This window comes from Drosophila montana, unplaced genomic scaffold, assembly GCF_035044405.1.
Source record: "Drosophila montana isolate Dmon_TW-CO22-7 unplaced genomic scaffold, ASM3504440v1 contig_2954_1, whole genome shotgun sequence".
NCBI classification, from domain to species: domain Eukaryota; kingdom Metazoa; phylum Arthropoda; class Insecta; order Diptera; family Drosophilidae; genus Drosophila; species Drosophila montana.
In genome coordinates, this window is record NW_026997829.1 from 170,052 (window position 1) to 184,428 (window position 14,377).

General features: G+C 39.1%; 1 protein-coding gene across 5 annotated transcripts in view; it reads right to left on the bottom strand.

Annotated features, from left to right (window-relative positions):
- The window catches only part of mamo (maternal gene required for meiosis), a 172,928-nt gene that overhangs the window by 50,859 nt on the left and 107,692 nt on the right, over positions 1-14,377 (bottom strand). For all 5 annotated transcript variants that reach the window (XM_064684699.1, XM_064684701.1, XM_064684702.1 and 2 more), the window contains one exon: positions 12,196-12,356. In XM_064684699.1, the coding sequence (XP_064540769.1) occupies positions 12,196-12,336 (141 nt within the window). In that variant the 5' untranslated portion in view covers positions 12,337-12,356. The remainder of the gene's footprint in view (positions 1-12,195; positions 12,357-14,377) is intronic.

Sequence of the window (14,377 nt, forward strand, 5' to 3'; positions counted from 1 at the left end):
ATAAATCGAGTGTGGCGAGCAGAGCGCGGTGCGAGGGAGATAGCCTATGCAATGTCGTGCTGATATTGATTTGTGTTGTTGCTGTTGTTGCAGTTGTTGCTGTTGTTGCAGTTGTTGCCGTTGTTGTTGCTGTTAACAATTTGTTGCAAATTGTAAAATGTTGCCAGCAACATAATTTAATTGACGCCGTTATGGGCACGGCCACAGCAACAGCAACAACAACAGCAACAACAACAGCAACAACAACAACATGCGATCAGATCTTGAACTCGTTACAAGCATTTTGGGCAACGATTTGCAAAGCGAAACCGGAAAGAGAACGTTAACCGTTAATCGCCTGCATGCGAAGGAGTGGAAGTGCAGCACTGTGGGCAGCGCAGAGAAATGAGCGCGGGCATTGAAGGGGGGGGGGGGGGGGGGGAGGAGGCGGTTGGCGAAAGAAGTTAGCAAAGTATATGCATGTGCATATGTGAGTTAAACATGGAGCATGGTTTCCGAAATAATGAATAATTAAAGGCTTTTCATTTTTGATACCCTGTTGAGGCATCGAGAAGTGTATATTAGCTTTAGGCAATTGCCTACTTGCTCTACCCTACGTCTCAGGCCGACTGTCCCTCTCCCTATGTTAGCCACAGTTATAGACTACTCATGACCTTCTCTAAATACTTGGCCAAAGTCACACTTTGAAAATCACTGCTCGACTTTTTTTTGATCGATTCGATTGGTAACCAGGGAATATTGTTTAGTCAGGTGCAACCGACTGCAATTTTCCTTGGTTCCTGGCTGTTCCGTTTGAATATCTTTAGCTGATTATGTCTAATATGCGAAGCGTCTTTGTATGTTTTTCCAAACTCTACATAATTATGTTTATTTTGGTAGTACATACAAATTTATGGAGCTGGAGCTCTCTCTCTCTCTCCATTTCCCTTTACTCCATTTCATATCGAACTCAACTAATTTATAGCTGAATATAATCGATACGCAGCACTTAAGCTATTGAGAATCGCATAGAGAGGCGTTAAGAGCGCTCTTCACATTGCACTCAATATGTTCAATCGCGCACTTCAGACTCTGACATATGTGTGTGTGTGTGTTTATATGCATGCATAGTTGTTAATCTTCAAAAATTGCGCACACACACACACACACACGCACACCATAATTACACACGTATTTTGCCCAATTCAAGAAGACCAAAAAATAAAGAAACAATAAAATAAAATGTATATATAGAGAGAAAAAAATTATTTAAGCTAGCGTTTAAAAACGCGCCAACGCATGCGCGTTTGTTTTCAGTTCCTGTTGCTGACGTCAGTTGTCAAGAGACAACACAATAGTGCAAAGTATTGTTGTTGTTGCGGTTGTTGTTGTTGTTGTTGTTGTTGTGGTTGTTGCTGCTGCTGTTTCTGTTGCTGTTGCTGTTGCCGGGCCACGCAGCTCGTGTCGCAGCTGACCTTCAAACTGGGTTTTAATTTTGCTGCGCTGCCCGGCTGCGTTTTGCCATTATTGTTGTTGTTGTTGTTGCTAGTTGCCTGTTGCTGCCGTTTGTTGTTGTTGTTGTTGTTGTTGTTATTGCTGCTGCTGTTGCTAGAAACGTATGAACGTTGCTTGGCATGGAGACCCGGCTTTGTCTGGCGGCAGCTAACAGATCGCCGCTCACCAACAGTTTGCATCGCTTGTGCAACAATTACTAATTATATACTCAATACATACACACACACACACACACACACATATAGATACTATACTAGTATGCATATACTATAAACTAATGCCAGCTGCTGGTTGTTTTAATGAGATACGCTATCTCTGAATGCGCGTCTGTATCGCGGTTTTAGCCGCTTCCCTCTGCCGCCGCCGTCGATAGGTGCGTTTGTGTGTGTGTGTGTGTGTTTTTATATTTTTAGTTTTTATTGTGCTTAAATATAAAGAAAAGATATAAATCTGTTGAAAATGCGCATAATTATAGCAGCAGCTACAACAACAACAACAACAACACCTGGCCGTAGACCTGGGGCTCAGCTCCAGCCTCAGCGATCGGCGCAGTCGTGACAAGAAAAGTTGTTAATTTTAATTATACATTTTTTTTGTTCTCTCTAATTGTTGTTTTTGGTTTGCATTTTTGTGCCTAAACTTTTGTTGCATGCTGGCAATTAAAAAAAAAAATAATACAAATAATAATACGAATAAAATATAAAATATCCATTGTGTATTGGGGCAAACGATTTGTCTATATGCGCAAAACGGAAACAGAACTTTCGATATGAGCTGCAAAGTGCTTTTGAGCCGAACCCGGAACTAGAGTTTTGCCCGAACCGCAGCTTAGTTAATCAAAGCCAAAACTCAACCGAAACAAATTGTGAAAATGTTCAAAAATGTCTCAAAGGTGCGTTGCCGAACCTGGAAAAACGTTGTCCACAATTGGAACCAAGAGTCCTAGCATATTCACAACAAGTTCACAGCGCCATAAAGTAAGTATAAATACTTTGGAAATATATTTGTGCTGATCTTAACTTTTGTTTCATTTACAAGTTGGCAGCAGCACCATGAAGATATGACAAGATTAGCATTTGTTGAGTTGGCTTTTTGAATACAGTTGATATTTTGTTGTTCTTCGGGCATATCTACATTTTTCTTATCAGAACACAGCCGAATGCTATTTGGAGATAAAGGAGAGCTAAAAGCTTTTGTATTTGCCAAAAAGCTGCTACAGCCACGGTCTTCGCATCAATTCTTCTCTGGCTTTATTTGGGCCTACTCATTTATGCGCACTACTCAAATATATTCACTAGCATATACTCGAAAATACTCATAAAAGCTCTTCTATACTCATACATACCTATTTTTTTTTTTTGTGCTTCTTATTTATTATTTAATGTTCGGCTTCTTAACCTATTTATAGGCAATACTCATGCATACTCATAAGCATATACTCTAAAGTACTCATAAGAGCTCTTCTATACCCACAAATACTCATTTTTATTTATGCTGCAAACATGATATACCCCCAATATTTCCAGCTTCCTGTACATTCCGCACCATCAATAAATAAATGCAGCAAACACATTTTTGGCAGCTAATGGCATATGAAAAAAATAAAATAAAAAAATGTTAATTGACTTGCGGCCAAATGCCAAAACGAGTCAAAACGCAAATAACTCAACATGAAAGAAAACAACAACAAAAAATGAATAAAAAATAAAACACACAAAAAAAGAAAAACGAAGCGAATTGCGAGTGTGTTGTAAATTAACAATTATTGGTTATTAACATGACAATTTTATACCATTTTAATGCATACTCCAGCGACAGCAGCAGCAACAACAACAACAACAACATCAACAACAAGAACAGCAACAACAACAACATCAACAACAACAAATGTCGGCAAGTCGCATTTGAAGGCATTTAATTGAATGCGTGAATTGCTTTTGTTGATTGCAGCCAGCCGTCATCGTTAGATTCCAGTTCTCGTTGTTGTTGTTGTTGCTGTTGTTGTTGTTGTTGCTGTTGCTGTTGCTCGTAGCTGCTCACAGTTGTTTGCAATTGTTGTTGCTTGTAGTTGTTGCCGTAGGTTGCATAGTTGGCCGCGTGAAAACGTGACGTTTGAGAGCTGCACAGATTAACAGAGATTCGAATGTAAGGAAAAGGCAACAACAAAAAAACCCGCAACAACAACAACAACAACAATAACAAAGCAGCAACAACAACAAAACTGCACACAGCGAACGTTTTGAATATTTTTGTATAATTTTCCAATTTAAATTAACAGTGTTATTGTTGTTGTTGTTGTTGCTGCTGCTGCTGTCGATTTTTTCCCAGGCCAAAAAAAGTGCCGGCAGCAATATGCGTTATTTGTTGTTGTTGTTGTTGCTGTTGCTGTTGTTGTTGTTGCTGCGGAATGCATTGATATGCAGTTGTGTTGTGTTTCTTTTTTTTTTTCCTGTTGTTGCCATTGTTTTATTGTAAACGCAAGAAATTGTAAAAAAAAGGCAGCCTGTTGCTGTGGTTGTTGTTGCTGTTGCTGTTGCTGCTGCGGTGCCTGCAATAATATGGTAATATAATCAATTGATTGCTAATTGATAATTATGGCAGCCAGTTGAGTAATGCCCGAGCTAATCAAATCGTGTAATCGAAATTTGAGCTGGCAAATGGAACGCAACAGCATTTTTTTTTTTTTTTGAGAGAGAGCATTTCAAATTGTGTGCCTGTGTGTGTGTGTGTGTGTGTGCGGAACGGCGTGAAAGTGGCACAAAAAACAATGCGAGCGCAGTAATAATATTAATTGCTACGTTTGGGAAGTGGAACCCAGGCAGCGAAGTAGTCTCTCGCTCGCTCTCAATTTCTCTTTCTCTCTCTCTCTCTCTCTCTCTCCCTCTCTCTCTCTATTATTCCAGAAATAAAAGTGTTCCATTTCAGTCTGTTTCTGTCAAAAACTTTATATTGTGATATTATTGTCTTATACCAAAAATTTAACAAATATTTGCTACGTTTGGCAAAGGAACAGTTGCATATGTTGGCTGAAACATGCTCAAATATTCTTATATGGCGTTCCATTCCATTTTATTTCCATTAAATGAATACTTTGATTACTTCATGCTCTATGCATGGTGTTTCATTCCATTCAATTTATACTTCTATTAAATGGCGTTTCATTCCATTAAATTTCCAATAAATGTATCCTTGTTTTGCAAACTTTTTCTATCTGTTCCATTCCAGTTAATTTCCATTCATTTCGTACGTATTATAACTTGAACTTCTTATATATCGCTTCATTCCATTTCATTTCCCTTAAGCTTATTCTCTTTCTATTTTCTTCTTGCTACGAATGGAATTGTTTAAGCGACCACAAAAACACTTGTTACTCAATTCCATTGCAATATCTCAAATTGTTTCCGTTGTTCCACTTCCGTTCGTTGCCAGCAGCGACATGTTATGAGTCACATTTGAGCTGGCAAGTCTTGTGGTGAATGTTGTAGATCGTTTACCATTTGTCAAATTACATTTGTGCGACTAATTATCTAATTTGATATATATATATATATATATATAGGTATTTGGTTGGATATATATTGCATTTGGGGCCTGTCACGGCGCATTAGCGAAACGGAACGTGGCCAATGCGAAATAAGCGAATGGCAATTGTCGAACGTGGCGCATGCGCAATATTCGCATTACGCATACGCAACGTTGCCCGCAACTGGCAACTGGCAACGGGCAACTGGCAACGGGCAACGGGCAATTGCCTTATAATTGCCACCCACGTAATTGTGTTGTTGTTGCTCTACATAATGCCAGATGCCAGATAATAATAATGAGCATGTTTCCTTCGAGTTGCTTTGAGTTGAGGCTGCGGCTGCAAATTGTTCGACTTGTTAACATCAAATTGCAATTAACTGCATTTTGTTGTTGCTGCAGTTGTTGTTGTGGTTCCCATTTTTTGTTTTCGTCGATTTGTTTTTAACTTATTTTGCAGCATTAATATTTGTGTAGTTAAACGTTTTTGTTGTTGTTGTTGTTATAATTATGCAAATGAAATGCTTCAGTTTGTGTTTTTAGGGTGTGGCTGCTACATATATATACAAACTATATATATACACTATTCAGCAAAACTGCAGAGTCAAAACAAGGTGCTTAAAGTCATAATTAAATATATTATACATATGCTACAGCTTGGAATGCACAAGGTATATATGATATATATACACTTCTATATACTATATATATATAAAATATATGTATATCTAATTAAATATTCTTGATCAGCATGAACAGTCGTGTCTTTCTACACATGTCCGCCTCTTGTGCCTGGGATGCCAGTCCGAGTTTAGGTTTGCATAGATTCGCACAGATATCTCAATAAGAACTTAACAAACTCTTGATGCTGGCTCTTTTATATATTACAAGAATTCAACTATATTTTAAATTCATGTTTCTCACTTGCATTTGCAACTCTTTAAAGAAACAATTTTATTCTTAATCCAAGCGACAAACTGAGTCGAGCTGGCCTTTTCCCTCTGACGTCGTTAATCTCGAAAGCTATCGACATCTCCTTGTCATTTTCACAGAATCGATAAATATCGATTTTGAGCGTAACTCGCACATTTGAAGAGCTCGCTGCAGCAAACTTGTTACGGAGAGTCTCCTTAAGTCTTTACAGAATACAAATATTTCCCTTTTTTGATGCCTTCACATATTTCACAGAATATTGGAGATAAGGCGTTGCGTTTTGATATGCAGACACTTTTGAAGCTCTAAAAATGTCATCTTATAGATAGTGAGTGGCAAAGGGTAGAAGAAGAAGAAGTTTGCTTGCTTGTGTGTGTGTGTGTGTGTGCGTCCCTTTCTGTGTGTGTATGCTTAGAACGAAGTTAGGGCAACTTCCTGTGAGGAATTGCTCGAGCGTTTTCTCTGGTTAACTGAGATTAATTTAGTCAAAACAATTTTGGCCCAAAGAATTTGTGAATCAAATTAAAATTATAATTTATATATATAGCAGCTATCACAGCTGGGCCAGTCCTTTTATGTTTTTGTCAACATTCTTGTCCTTCGCTCGGTTTCTTGATTGACTGCAATTTGTCAGACTTTGCAGGCGCTTAATAACAGCAATTGCTCTGCGTTTCAACTAGCCAGCTCCACATCCTTGCATTCGCAGCCATAAAGCACTCAGCTGCTGCTGCTGCTGCTGCTTATCAATGACAAGCAACAATTAGCAGCGCCAACAGCAACAACATCAAATCTTGACTGCAAAAATGCGTTATTTCTATTATTATTATTTGAGTTTTTTATTCATTTTTATTTGCGATATGAGAATTGTTGCATTTTTTGACATTTTACTTGATTTTTGCCAGGCAGGCAATTTGTTTTGTTGTAGCTGCAATTGTTGTTTGTTGCGCTTGTTGTTGTTGCTGTTGTTGTCCGACATATGTTGCAAGTTGTTGCAGCTGCCAATAGAGGCGGCCACGCCATGTTGCTGTTGTTGCTGTTGTTGCTGGCGGCTTGTCAAGAAAGAAAAAAAGTGTTGGCAAGACTTACGAGCTGCTGTTGTTGCTGTTAAGTGTTTGCATATATGCATTTTGACAAGAGCAGCAACAAGAAGCATGTGTGGCATGTTGTTGAACATGCTGTTCTGCTGCTGCCACGCCCATACGAACTGAATTCTATTTGTGCTGCCCACAGAGAGCCAATGCAAATTGACTCTGGCAACAGGAGCAGAGCAGGGCACAGCAGAGGATTAGTCCAACTCAATCAGCTCTTAGACAGCCAACAAATCAGCTTAAGACAACAAACCCGCCGACAAGAGCCCGCAACGCAACACCCACAATGCGCATTTAGAAAGGGGCGAAAGAGAGAGAGAGAAAGCGAGAGCGGGAGAGAGAGGGTGAAAAACAAGTCAACTGCAAATATTTGCAAGAGTTTTTCACACAATTTTTTCGAGTCGAGTTGCCCCCAAAAGTCATTGAAAGTCATTTGCCAACAATTCTGACGAGCCGCAGCGCGCAGCAGGGGGCGGGGGGGTCAGCAGCGGGTAAGGGAGGGGGGGGGAGGGTCAGTGACTCGCTTTTGTAGTGGCTCCCGACAGTTTGCCAACGACATTTGTTACACTTTGTTTGCCTCTGGGCAACACATCCGCACATCCGTGCTCCTGCTGCTGCTGCAAAAAAAAAACTAGTGACAATGAAGGGAGGGGGGGGGCGGGTGTTGCGACTCCCCTCCAAATCGCATCAAATATCAACCGAGCATACGTTAAATGCCTCAAATTGAGTTAAAGTGCCGCCGCCGTTTGGCATTGAGACCGAATGGCCGCAGCAGCAGCCGGGGCGATGCGGGGCAGATGCCGGGGTGGTATATCACAAAAGCCTGCGGTTGTGCGGGCAGCAAAAACTACAGCACACACACACACACACACGCACACTCATGCATATGAGTAAGCATGCATGCGCATAGAACTATGACCAGCAATAGCCAAGGATATTTAGTCGCTGCGAGGGCAAGACAAAGAGTTGTACAGTACGCGCTCGCTAAGTGAAACGCATGCAAAACAAAAATGTATCTCTGAAATGATTGAAATGGTTAGAAGCGTTCCGTATAAATGCATGTAGGCAGGCATCTCTGATACTACAACAAATATATATATTTAGTCTTGTTTGTCCGTTTGTCCGTCTCTGCGCCCATCTGTCCGTCCATTTATTCGACCGTCAGTTCAGCCCGTCCGTCCGCTCTCGACAACTAGCTGCTCTTATTTCCCACACAGAGCATCGATAGCTTTGCTCCATTTGCATGAAATCGATAGATATCGATTTGAAAAACGTGTTTTTTTTTTTTTTTGCATATTTCAGCGTTTTTAAGAAAGTTTGGAAAAGCAGCTCCCAATATTTTTTAAAACTTTTCTTTTCAATGTTTTTTGATAGCTATTTTCTATTTAGAAATTATTTGAATACCCTTTTTAAGCAAAATAAAAACAACCAAAAATACCAATTTAAAAACTTTTTTCTGTTCAAATAAAGCAAATTCTTTTCGATAAGGATTCCGAAATTCGGCTAGTTCTTTAAAAGCCTAGCCTAATTATTTTGAGAAGCTTTTGTCGTTAAATTGTTACCTAAATCTAAACGTGTTTTTCTCTTCCCTTGCGTTGCTCGTACAGGGTATGTGGCAGTCGTGAATCTATGCAATTGCTTGCGAATAGTTTGGCAAACTTTTAGGCCAGCCCGTTTGTTGGTTTGCGCGTGTTTAGACTCCAGGACATGCGGCGCCCTGTCGTCAGCTACGATTCTGCTCTCTGCCAGTCTCCCCCCTCTCTCTCTCCTCTCTCTCTCTCCCACTTTTTCCCTCGCACAGTTGCTGTCCTGCTGGCTATCCTTCGGACTCGGGTTTTTTGCTGCCGCACGCTTCTGTATTTTTTATTTGTCGCATTGACTTTGGCATGTCCTGGCCAACTGCCCGGCTGGCTTAATGTCCTGGCTGGTGTCTGTGGCGCTGGGCTGGCTGTCATCATTGGCTCGTTCATCGACACTTTGCTTTTTAATCAATTTAACAATTTTTTGTCGCTCTTCGGACGGTTGTGAAGGCGCCTGCAGCGTCAAAACTGAGCTCGTTATCAACAACAACAAGAACAAGAACTAAAACAACAACAAGGAGTCGCTGCAAGGATATGCAAAAGTAATTGACAGCTGGCTTCGGCCAGGACTTCTTCTGCTTCTGCTACCTCGAGTTGCTTTAGCATTTCAATTCCTTGCTTTATTGGCTTTTAGCAATATTGACATTTGTCCGAGTGTGTGTGCGTGCGTGTTTGTGTGTGTGTGTGTGTACATTTGCTAATTAGTTTGCCAAAGCGATAACAACAACAGCAACACTTGCATGTGCCAAGGATTTATCCAAAGTCACATAGAGCTAAGCATCGCTCAGTTTCAATTTCATTTTCGGGATATTTTCTTGGTCGGTTTTTTGTTTTTTTTTTTTGCGAATCTTTGTTTTTCTTTTCTTTTTCGTTTTGTTTCTTTTTCTGTCGTGTAATTTCGTCTGCCTTGGGCAATATTTGTTGACTGGAAAGTCTGTCTAAAAAGGAAATGAATTCATCCGATAGTTAACTCCTTGTTCTTGTTGTTGTTGTCTGCGCGGCTAATGAAGTTGACTTGCCAGCCAAAACGAGAGAGAAAAAAATGAGTAAAAGTATTGGCAAAAATATTGAAAAGGCGTTTGGGCCTTGTCAACCGAAGTCAGCTCGAGTTGCCATTTCATCTGTGGATGCAGGGAAAGGTCTTGCACGGGCTTGTTGTACGCTGGATAACAATTATGTACGTAGCTGGCGCAGACTATTTGATAAGTGTATACAAATCCCATTAATGCCTAATGAAGTAACTGAGAGTGCAGGGCCCCAGCCTAAAGCCAACAACAAGGCACTCAGAGATCAAATACAGGTGTGGGGTTGATAGCTTGATAGCAAGAGAAATGATTTCTATACAATTTTCGTTAGATTTTCCAACAGCTAGACGATATTATGTCCAAAAAAATTAATCAAAGCTATGCAAAGTTTCAAGGCGAAGGCTTTAAAAGTGAAGGAGAGAGGGAGAGGGAGGGGGAGCGAGAGAGCGAGGAGCGATAGAGCGATAGATAAATAGAAAGTATAAGAGAGCGAGAAAGATAGAGAGAGACTATGAGAGGGGGAGGGAGAGTTTGAGGGTAGAGAGAGAGAGAGATAGAGAGAGAGAGATAGAAAGAGAGAGATAGAAAGTTAGAGAGAGAGATAGAGAGAGAGAGAGAGAGTGAGAGATAGGGAGAGAGATAGAGAGAGATAGAGAGAGAGATAGAGAGAGAGAGATAGAGAGAGAGAGAGAGAGAGATAGGTGAGTGAGAGATAGGGAGAGAGATAGGTGAGTGAGATATAGGGAGAGAGATAGGGAGAGAGAGATAGAAAGAGAGAGATAGAAAGTTGGAGAGAGAGATAGGGAGCGAGAGACAGAAAGAGAGTATGTGACTAGTTGAATAGACACGAAGCCTTGACTCTGAGTCTGATTCTGATCTATATATAATGGAATATATAATAGACTATTAAAGATCAAGGCAAGAACTCTGTTGTCGCAATTGTTGTCGCTGTCAGGCCTAAACGTGGCCTAATGAGCAACTTTGGCTGTCTGCTGTTAGCCAATTGACAGACAGAGCGAGACTGAGAGACTGAGGGAAAGAGAGACAGAGACGGAGAGAGGGAGCGCGAGAATTACTTGGCTAAGTGTTCCTGGGTGACCACTTGCTGTGCCAATCACTGGCCATATCAGTGTCAATTGTTGTCGTTGTCGTTGCTGTTGTTGTTGCTGTTGTTGTTGTTGCTGTTGCCAGCGGACTGCAAGTGCATAATAAACGCATTATAATTGAACAATTTACCAGTTTTTCTATACGACAAGAAATTACATACATTCAAAATAACTTTATCAGCTCAAACATCAAAAGGTAGCAGCAACCACTTGGCTACAGGTTGTTGTTGCAATTGTTGTTGTTGTTGTTGTTGTTGTTGTTGTTGCGGCAGCAGCAACGCAGTTAAATATTTTCCGCTTAATTTAACAGGAATTTCAATTGACAGACGTGCGCAAAATGTTGCAGCGACTGCGGTTGCTGCTGTTGCTGTTGCAGTTGTTATTGTTGCTGCAGTGGTTGTTGCAATTGTTGTTGTTGCTGCTGCCTGGCAACGCATGATTTATGCACTCACTTACACACACACACAATCACACACACACAGACGAAGCGCAGCCACGTGGCAGACGGGGGCTGGGGCGCAGTCAATTTCTATTAGGCGCTGACCTTGTCAACATTGTTGCCAGCAACAAATGCGGCCACGCCAGCAACATGCAGCGACGCCGGCAGCGCTGTCGCGTTAAGCGCCGCTGCGGCGCGCGCTAAGTTGACAATTTACTGACAAATGTGTAAATTGCATTTGATCGTGTTGTTGTCTGTTGCTGCTGTTGTTGCTGTTGTTGCTGTTGTTGTTGTTGTGGCTGCTTCGTTAATTTATGCGGCTGGCATTTCGAGAGGCCTACAACGCCAACAGCGGCGGCAACTGCGACGCCAACGCCAACGGCAACGGCAACGGCAACGTCAACGTCAGCAGCAACAGCGACCTTGATCGCAACATTGCGACAGCTTCCGCATTTTACAGTTTCCAGTTGCAGTTGCAGTTGCAGTTGCCGTTGCTGTTGCTCGTTAACAGTGCTGCCAACTGGCTGGAAAACGTAACGCATGGGCAGCACTCGTTGTAATTAATTCAACTAATCGAGACAATTGTGAATATATACATATATATGCATAGAATTGATTGCCACACAGCTGACTTAATTTAATAATATGTAGATATTATATGATATGAGATAATAATAGAAATAATAGTACAAAAAAGTCGAAATAAAAAAGCCCCAGCAATATGGGGCAGAGGAGCAAGTTCTTTTTCACCGGAAATATACAAGTTAACTATGAACTAGTTCTTCTCTCATCATATTCTCTAGATTTGTGCCTACCTTACAGATATGCCTTGGTGAAAAAAAAAACTTTCCAACACTGAAATGATCTTTTGACCGAAAATTCGATTGTAGCTATGTGCTTGGCACCCAAAAGGATTTGTTATCGATGCAATATTTAATTTTAAATATTTTTTCAATACTTAAAGTTAATTAACTTAAACAGCAAATATTAGCATAAAAGTGCACTCACCTTATGGGCTCTGATGGATGGGCCCCCTGAACAAGCTAATGTAACGTCCACCAGGCTCCCGTCCTGTAATAATTGACTAAACACCCCTAACAGGTTGGATTGATGATTGTTCCACCTCAAGCAGTATTGCTCACTGCCCATGTCGGTGACAGCTTACGCTGCTGCAAATAGACAAAACAAATGAAACAATATTAATATATATATTATTAATAATCAGGAATATATATAAAATATATATAATACATATAAGACAAATAGGCAGGATATGAATAAAGTCCATCAAGAGTTTCCTTAGATATGTGTTACTTATATCTAGGTAAATTGATATTAGAGAAAAATAATCTAGTATGCGTAAATAAAATATTTGAAAATATAATCAACAGAGGCAATGAAAGAACTAAGTTCGAATCGCCCTTTTCTCTTAGTGTATATTTCTTTTTACAACTGGAATATACTTTATGTCATTTTGATTTTTTAGATATGTGACAAAAATGTTTAGAGATGAAATATTTCAAGTACGACCCCTTTTGTACTATTGTTTTCATTAAGAGCTTAACATTCCTGAGTTTTCTATTTACACGTTATCGTTATCGACATAGAAACTCATTAGGCACAAAAACGGAATTGGATGATAGATCATAAGATTATTCATTATTCATTAAGAGCTTGACATTGTTAATTTTTTGATTTAATCGTTATTGTTATCGATAAGTATTGACAGCAAAATTCAACAGCCACAAAAATGACATGTGTTGATATATGAAATATTTTGAGTAGTACAATTTTCGTTTTTAGTTTATTTGTTATCATTAAGAGTTTAACCTTTTACAATTTAAAAATTTATACGATATCATCATCGACAAATATCGACATAATCGATTGACTCGTTATCGTTATCGATAGGTATCAACATGAAAAAGCATAGCGCAAAACTTAAGCGAGGCACGAGAACAATTTCTTAATTTAACGTTCCAGCGTTTGCTAATTGAAGACATTGCGTAATATTTGCACACACTCTTTCACACACACACACACAGGCACACATGCACACATGTATACTCATATCTTATAGCTGCACAGTTCGTATCTCTATTGGTAATTAATGGCAAAGCGTGTGGCTGCATTCGCGGCAGCCGCAGCCGCCTGCAAATTAAAAACGGTCAGGGTTCAAAAATGTCACTGACAGCCTCATGACAGGCAGGTGGACTGCAACTGGCAGCGATAGGGACGGGGCGGGGCGGGGCGGGGCTGCGGTTGGTGTACTGAGGGCGTGGTATTGCCACAGACCGGCTTGACTTGCAATTTTGTTCAGCGCCGCACAGCAAAATATAAAATATTAAAAAAAGAAAAACAAACTCAAACGAAATATGCATAGCTCGATTGTTTTTTTCTCTTTTGTGTATATTTAAGCATAGATATTTGCTTTTATGGCCACATTATATTAATATTCAATAAACGCCCAAAAAGACGTTATACAAATTAAATTAACGTAAATGGAAATCGTTAATTAATCATCAAATAATTATATATAAATAGATTGTTATATATTCTATTATATATTCTATAAATCTTCTAGCTGTTAAATATATATTATTATTTTCTCAAGAAGAATAAAAGTTTTTAAATGAAATAAAAGAAGATTTTTTTTTTAATTCTTTTTTTCTCTTTTAAAAAATCTTTAATTTTTTGTTCTATTCTAATTTTATTTATATATTTAATTGTTACATTAAAAATATGTTAAAAATATATAAATAAATGTTTGATAATTTGTAATATTATTTGTTTTTCTTCAATCAGAATTCAATAATTATATCAAACTAAGCAAAGATCTTTTTGTAATTAAAAAAGTGAAAAGAAGTTTTCTAAGACTCTTAAGAGCAAGAAAAATATTTCATTCCGACTCAATTCGAACTCTTACAAAAATGTTGCTGATAGTATTTCCAATATAAACTAAGACTTGCATTTAACTAAAACTTCCGGTAGATATACAAAATTTAAAGTACTTAAAAAATTGGCAAATAATTCGAAACGAAGGCAACAAAATATTAAATATTATTGTAAACAATATATGAAGTTTATAATAATAAAATATTGTAATTAATATACTAAGTGAAAGTACATGCATACAAATATGCTGCTGAGACTTTTCCAGAGCTCTTACTGATTTTATTTGAGATCTATT